At 27.9% G+C, this 8,068-nt stretch overlaps 1 protein-coding gene across 2 annotated transcripts in view; it reads left to right on the top strand.

Annotated features, from left to right (window-relative positions):
- The window catches only part of LOC136079893 (uncharacterized), a 70,241-nt gene extending 67,914 nt beyond the window's left edge, over window positions 1-2,327 (top strand). For both annotated transcript variants that reach the window (XM_065796566.1, XM_065796567.1), the window contains exon 6: window positions 1,923-2,327. In XM_065796566.1, the coding sequence (XP_065652638.1) occupies window positions 1,923-1,957 (35 nt within the window). In that variant the 3' untranslated portion in view covers window positions 1,958-2,327. The remainder of the gene's footprint in view (window positions 1-1,922) is intronic.
- Window positions 2,328-8,068: the final 5,741 nt, after the last annotated feature.

An 8,068-nucleotide genomic window follows, 5' to 3' on the forward strand; every position in this document is an offset into this window, starting at 1 on the left:
ATGTATGTTAGATTTAATTTATTTTTATATCAATATAAAAATTAGTTAAATAAGTTGTTTTCCAAATCTTTAAAAATAATTCATTGTTACATGGTTATATTATGTAAAAATTAAAACTATACATAGAGATTTAATAAAGTTGTTTAGTTCAGTTCATTCAATTAAATTAGGAATTGCAACGGTCTTGAATAAAAAATAAAAATAGCCTTACTAGTCTTGGTCCTGATTTTTTCTGTGAACAAATAAATGAAAATTTTCAAATGTATATAACTTTTAGTAGTTAAATTTGCAAAAATGCTGATGTATTGTAGTTATATTAAAATATATAATGAGGTCTTTTTGCAGTGTTTAAAAAAAAATATTATTTGAACACGATGAGATTCAGCACTGTTCAATCAAAAACTACTTGACAAGTTTTTTTGTTTTTTTTGCACCTGGAAACTAGTGTGTTGCTGTTTGATTGTAATAAGCATTAGTTTGTATGGTATGTAATAGTAAGTATTGTATGGTATGTAATGGTAAGTATTACTGTTACTATTAAGTATTGGTTATCACTTTATTAGATTAAAATAAGTAAACAAAATTTAAATCGAATTGGCATTTCAAAGTTGAGCAATGCTTCTTGATGCTCAGATAAATTTATTTTGTCACAATATAAACAGACTCATCTTATTTAAAGAAGATATGGAAGTGGAAAAAAGAAAAAATCAGGGTTTAATAAAAAGATCAGGGATAAATATGAAGCGAAATCTATTATTCGCTCCATGTCTGTTGCTGAGAGATCTTGTGAGAAAATTTAAATACCGTCAAGCAAATTCTTTAATTTGTCATGAGCAGCGATTTATTAAAAGTTGTTGATTAATTATAAAAGAAATCTTATTGAAAAGTGAGAAATTAGTTTTAGATAAAAAAGCTTTTTACAAAAAATGGATAACATCCACGTGTCCGCAGAATTTTTTAATATTTCAGATGTGACAGTTTCATGCATTGTGCTAAGACCAAACTTAAGTATGTTTGTGCATTTACCAAATAAGGATGTTTTGGGGGCATCCATAAAGTATGAACGCAGTAAACCCATTGATTTAAAACCCCCTTCCCTCTTGTACTCAGCTGTGTATGCTAACACCCTCCCTCCTCTGCATTCGTACGTATTATTTAATAAAAATCGACCCTTCCCCAACGCATGAATTTTTCAAAACATTAAAAACAAGAAAACTTTAAGTTAATTCAACAAATCTATGTATATAACATAACATGGATTTTTTAAACCCGTGAAATTTTATATTTTTTTAAAAACATATTAAAAAAAGTTTCAGAAAAGATTGAGAATAAGATATCAACCCCCCCCCCCCACCTTCTCTCTCTTTTTGTACGCATCTATACATTTTTGGGTAACCCTCCCACCCCACATTCCTGCTAATAATTACAATGATAGAGTCCTGGGAACAAAAAAAACCCAAAATGTTTACCCCTCGCCCTTCTCAAATGTGAGGACAGCGGTTTAGTAAAATTTTCGACATTACTACCTTATACTAAATTTAAAATTCATCAACAGATTAAATTTTGTTCAAAATATTATTCGAAAGTTATGACCATTGGAAATAATTCAATTAGCATTGTGTTTAACCGATATGTGTGAACTATTTGGTTTTGATATTGAGTTTAAAAAGTATTTATAGTTTTATTCAGTTCTAAATTTTAAAAATAACTGAGAAAAAAAGCTTCGCTTATTTCAATGTTGTTTGTTTTATTTGGTAATTGAATGTTGTTAATCTTGGTTCCTGCATTGCAAATAGTTCACATTTATTTTTCTTGCATTTGTCACTTTTTTTTAATTTATTTTATCTTTTTTATTAACTTTACTTTTTTATTTTTAAAACTGTAAATTTTTTTATGTAAATTTTATGTCTATTTATTTTTAGATCCCAAATTGATTGATGATGGCCTTATATATTGAAAGAGTATTAAACAATGATGACTTTATAAATTAATAATAAAGACTTTTTTTTTTTTTTTGAAAACTAGATTTAATATCTTTTTTAAAACATTTTTTATTCTGGAATATACTTTACAATCTTCCAATAACCTTAAATTCGTACGAAAGCAAACTTATTTAATAAATATTGATTTTTACAAGTGTGTGACGTCACAGTTTTATTTGCTAAATGCCTAATTATATGATTTAAAGTATATTTATTTTGGAATATATTGTAAATTATTTTTTTTAGAAGAATAGAGTTATATTTTTTTATTACAATTTTGGTAACGCTAAAAAAGATTCTCCTTACTTTTTTACCGGGTAAATACATTTTTTAATTATATACAAATGAACAATGAATTTTTTGTTGCAATTTAAAACAAAATGCTTTATTTAAACTTTGGCAAGCGCTTTTTTATCTGCCGCTAAGTTTTTGCGGGAGTGTGGGCAAGCGCGAAAAGACTTGAGCACGAAAGCGCACAGTGGGCCATGGTGTGCCCAAAGTCAAAATTATTTTTATTCAATTTTTGTATTAAAAACTACTATTTAATGATCGTAACATATTGATTTACATAAAAACATAAGGATTGTTATTCAAAAAATGCACCTTCACTAAAAATTTTCAATTTTAAGTTGTCACTCTGAACAATATTTTATGTGTTCAAGCGCTTTTCTAAAAAAGTTTGAAAAATGTTTTTTTTATGTGTGTTGCCATTGACTCATTTTATGATCAATCAAAGATAGTGAGTTTAATGGTTGAAATAAATGCGTTTTTTTTTTTGCTAATACTATGCTTATATTTTTTCGGCGATGTTTGGCAAGGGTTTTTATGGCTGATATTCACTGAAATAAATCTATTTAATGAGTTAAATACAGTTTTGGTCGCAGATACTTGCAGATATGTGTATATATATATACATATATATAAATAGGTTGACTTTTCTAATTTTAGAATAAATAATAATATAACAATGAAGTACCATTATATATATATAACTGTATTAGATCTAATAATATGTCTATACATGATCCAACAATTTACGATCAATTAATTGTCAAGTTAGACTTGAATGATTCTGAAATTATAAAAAATTTATTGCATTCTTAAAGAACTTGAAGTCTCGTTGGAATGATGTTAGCCGCAAAGCTGCAGCATTTGAGAAAAAATATGCAATATGGTTGATTCTGACTTTATACCTTCTGCATATGTTCCACCTGCTACTCCGACAATTGTTAGTACTCCTCATGGTAGGTCTACTTTAAATTTTGATGAGTCCTTTTAAAGATAGAAGTATAGAAAAGTTGCTGAAATGGATCAATATTTAGTTAGCCAGCTATTATTTGCAACTTAAGTCAAATTGGAAAAAAAATAATGAGTCTAAAAAAGTCAAAATAGCAGAAAATTTTTTAGTGGATACTATACCCCCATTTTATATGTCTACTGATGAAGCTTTTGCACTTATATTAGACTTATATTAAACTACAATAGTTTAACAAAAGCATCTTATCAACTGATGAAAAGTAAAGCTGATAAAAATGAATACAATCTCTACCCAACGTTTAATAATGTTAGAGTGGCAAAAGATCGATGCTATCCTAAAAACATTTGTGTAAATGACTATATTGCTAGTGTTCCACTTCAAGATCTACTGGATCACACTACAAAAAGGCTTTTTGAGACACAGACTGGTGTTGTAAATGCAAATGAGTATAAAAGAGTAACTCTAATATACAAAGCTGGTTTTGATAGCTCAAGTGAGTTACATTACGGGATTTCAATTCTACATGCATGGGTACGAGCATTCGAATGCTTAATCCACATTGCTTACAAATTACCAGTCAAGAAATGGTCATTAAAGTTACCTGCTGACAAGCAATAAATTGAAATGAAAAAGAAAAAAATTAAACGTGCTTTTCCAGAGAAAATGGGACTGATTGTCGATAGGCCTAAAGCTGGCGGCTCAAAAACATCTAACGATGACAATACCTCCAGAAGAGCCTTTCAGAATGAACAGTTGTTTTCTGAAATCACAGGACTCAATTTTAAATTTATAAAAATGATTCATGTTGTTCTGACTTGAATTTCATTTGGTTTTGAGCTTGACGCAGATTTATTCTTATATAAACTCTTATTTTTTAATATATTTCAATATTTTTTTCAAACATTGCGTTAGTAATAAACGTGGTAATATTAAGAAAAAGTAACGATATATGTTTGTATATTTGTTATCTTACATTTTAATACAATTATAATGCAACAATTTAATGTAAAAATGTTCTAAATATTTTTATTCTAATATATATCTTCCAAAAATGTTTATTGAATTATTGAATTTTGGTCTTAAAAAATCATCTAAGCGGAAACAACGATTATATATAAGGTACCATGAAAAAAAATGCTATAAAACAAAATCGGAATACAAGATTTATGCAAGTCTCTTTGAGAAAATTAAAAAAACCGCTAAAGCTAATTATTATAATAAACTACTTGAAAAGTGTCAAACAGATTCTAGGAAAACATGGCAATTATTAAATGAAATTATTGGTAAACCAAAAATTAACAAACCGTACTTTCCTAAAACTATAAAAATCAACCACAAAACAATTGATGATGAAAACGTCATTGCAAATGAGTTTAACAACTTCTTTGTTAATATAGGATCTAAACTTACATCCCAAATTCCTAGTGTAAATAAATCTTTTGATAAATATTTAGATCGTAATAAAAATATATTGAATAACGAAAAACTAACCATGTTAGAATTAGACATTGCTTTTAAAAGCCTAAAAAGAAACAAAGCAACCGGAATCGACGATATTAATAGCAACATAGTAATTAACTGCTAAAACGAGCTTAAAGTTCCTTTATTTAAAATATTTAAACACTCCTTAAAGGAAGGTATCTTTCTTGAAAAACTGAAAACTACGAAAGTAAAACCTATTTTTAAATCAGGAGATACAAATGAAATAGGCAATTGCAGACCAATATCAATACTTTCTACATTCTCTAAGATACTTGAGAGAGCTATGCACAATAGAGTACATACTTTTTTTAAAGAAAATAATTTTATTTACTCCAAGCAATTTGGTTTTCAAAAAAATATCTCAACTGAACACACAATCCTTCACCTAGTTGATGAAATAAAAAACTCTTTTACAAACGGAGAAGTTACATTAGGTGTATTCATAGATCTCTCTAAGGCTTTTGATTCAGTCGACCACAAAATATTATTATCAAAGCTTAACATGTATGGCATAAGGGGTAGAACGAACAAATGGATAGAAAGCCACTTAGATAAATGTGTGCAATCTATATACTATGGAGATAATAAACTCTCTAATCCTTCTGTATTAAAGTGTGGTGTTCCTCAAGGTTCAATACTTGGGCCTTTGCTTTTTTTAATCTATGTTAACGATCTCTATCGGGCATCTAAAAGAATTTCAACTATGTTTGCTGGTGATAACAACTTTTTTATCACCGGAAAAATTATAAACGAACTGTGCGTAGAAATGAGTCAAGAATTAGAAAAAATTTCTGATTTAGGGCAAATAAACTTTCTATTAACTCAAGTAAAACGAAGTTTTCTTTATTTCACCCTTTTTATAAAAAAAAAGAAGTCGAGTCTTCTCTTCCAAAATTGTTTATTGAAAATAGAGAAATAAGTAGGAATAATGTTACTAAATTTTTAAGTGTCTTTATTGACGAAAATCTAGATTGGAATAAAAATATCGCCTATTTAGGTAGTAAAATATCTAAAAGTATCGGAATAATATACCGATCACGCCATTTATTGAAAAAGCCGCTACTCAAACAAATCTAATATAGTTTTGTTCAAAGTTATCTAAATTACGGTAATACAGCATGGGATAGTACCTATAAAAGCAAACTAGAACCTCTCTATCGAAAACAGAAGCATGCTATACGAGTAATTAATTTTAAAAATAAAAAAGAACACACAAAGCCTCTTTTTGAACAGATGTCTTTACTAACATTGTTTCAACTCAATATATACAATGTTCTAAATCTTATGTATAATAGCAAAATGCAAAAAACTCCTTTAATTTTTTATAGTCTTTATAAACAGAAGCCAGAGTATAAATACCTGTTGCGCACAAATAGTACTTTTAGAGCCTTCATGCAAAACTAAACTTGAGCAATTTAAAATTACTTATCGTGCACCTCATACCTGGAATAAGTTTTTATTACTTAATCAAAATATTATTAACCTTAAAAACTTAAATGGCTTTAAAAAAACTACTAAAAAGAGTTTTTTAAAGTATAAAAATTTACTTACTGATTTTTTCTAAATTTGTTTACTGCTAGCTTCTTATATAAACTCTTATTTTTTAATATACTTAAATATATTTTTCAAACATTGCGTTAGCAATAAACGTGGTAATATTAGGAAAATTAAGATATATGTTTGTATAATTGTTATCTTACTTTTTAATACAATTATTATGCAACAATTTAACGCAAAAATTTTGTAAATATTTTTATTTTTATTTATGTATATATGCATGACACTGTAAAGCGGTTATTGATGATAAGACCTTTTGGTCTTCTGCAAGTTTCCCGCGTTCTTCTTACAGTTCGTATTACAGAAGTTTGTTTATTATTTATGTTTGTGATTTTTTATATTTATATGTATGTTCAATCTTTACGAATCTTTACTATGTAATCACGAAAATGTATGTTATGGAACAAAAATAAATGAAAAAAAAAAGTATTCAGGAAATACTGTACACATACAGCTAGCTTTTACGTGGAATGCTTTCCATGGTACTATATGCCGTAGAGCATTCACAAAATGCTAATTCATGCTCCCAGTGTTGTTGATTTCATCACATTACCAATAGGGCTCTTAAGTGAAGAAGCTGTAGTGGCCCGGAATAATGATTTTAAAAAGTATTGTGAGAATTTTACACGCAAGTTTGACCGTATCAAATATAATGAAGATTTATTTAAGCAATTATTGTGTTCTAGTGATCCAGTCATTTTTTTTCTAAGAGCAATGGTTAGTACTAAGAAGAAGGTTTTGCCAGAAGGTGTTCTGCAACTGTTAAAAAACAGTGTTTAGTTGTTCTTTTTATGGATTTTTACAGGCCAAATTTTGGTTTCTTGCTTTAATTATTATCAAAATTCAAATGTATGCATTGTAAATTAAAATTGTCAATATTCTATAATTAAGATAAATTAAAACGTTCCCACATATATTTATTTGGAACACCTCAGCATCAAAAATCTTATTTTTTTAATAATTTGCAGTAAAAAAGTAAAGAATTTGTATAAAATTGGCTGTCACTATAAAAAGCTTGTTGCTATGCATAATAAGGTATCCATAGCAACCAAACTTAATATCATAATATAAAATGCATACCTCGTAATGGTACTCTTACCAAATTTAATGTATATGACACATAAAAACAACTACAAGTTTGTTTTTTTTAGTTTTTTTATTTTGTTATTTAGGTGCCCCAAGAAGACCTAACGGTCTTCTCGCAGAACACTGCGGAAGTGCATAGGAAGTTCACGCCTCCTTCCTTACCGTGACGCAAAAATATAATATAAACATAAACAAGTAGGTTAATGCTACGCCAAAATAGGTGTCAATAACAACCAAATAAAAAATGAAACCTTCAAAAGAAATGCAGACCTTGCACTGGTGCTCGTGGCAAATTTAGTATGTATAGCACATATAACAAGTCAGCAAACTACGAAAAGTAGGTCTTTGCTATGCAAAAATTAGGTAGCCATAGCAACCAAATAAAAAATAACACCTTAATAAGAAGCTCAAACCTCATATTGGTACTCACGCCAAATATAGAGACTGTTGCACTAATATATTTAAACAACTTTAAAATGTATTCTACAAAATAGAGTGCTCAATGTTTTTAAAAGAACAGAGCAATTATATATTAGTAGAAAATCACTTAACTAAAATGTTTTTTCATTTTACACTGTGTTTCATCAATAAAGACTCATCAGAAATGAATGATCAAATTAATAAAACTTCAATTTATACAATATTTTTATCTTTTAATTCCCATATATATTTTGACATCATGGTGTCTTTTGAATACTTTTTA

The sequence above is a fragment of the Hydra vulgaris genome, chromosome 04 (assembly GCF_038396675.1).
Source record: "Hydra vulgaris chromosome 04, alternate assembly HydraT2T_AEP".
NCBI lineage: Eukaryota > Metazoa > Cnidaria > Hydrozoa > Anthoathecata > Hydridae > Hydra > Hydra vulgaris.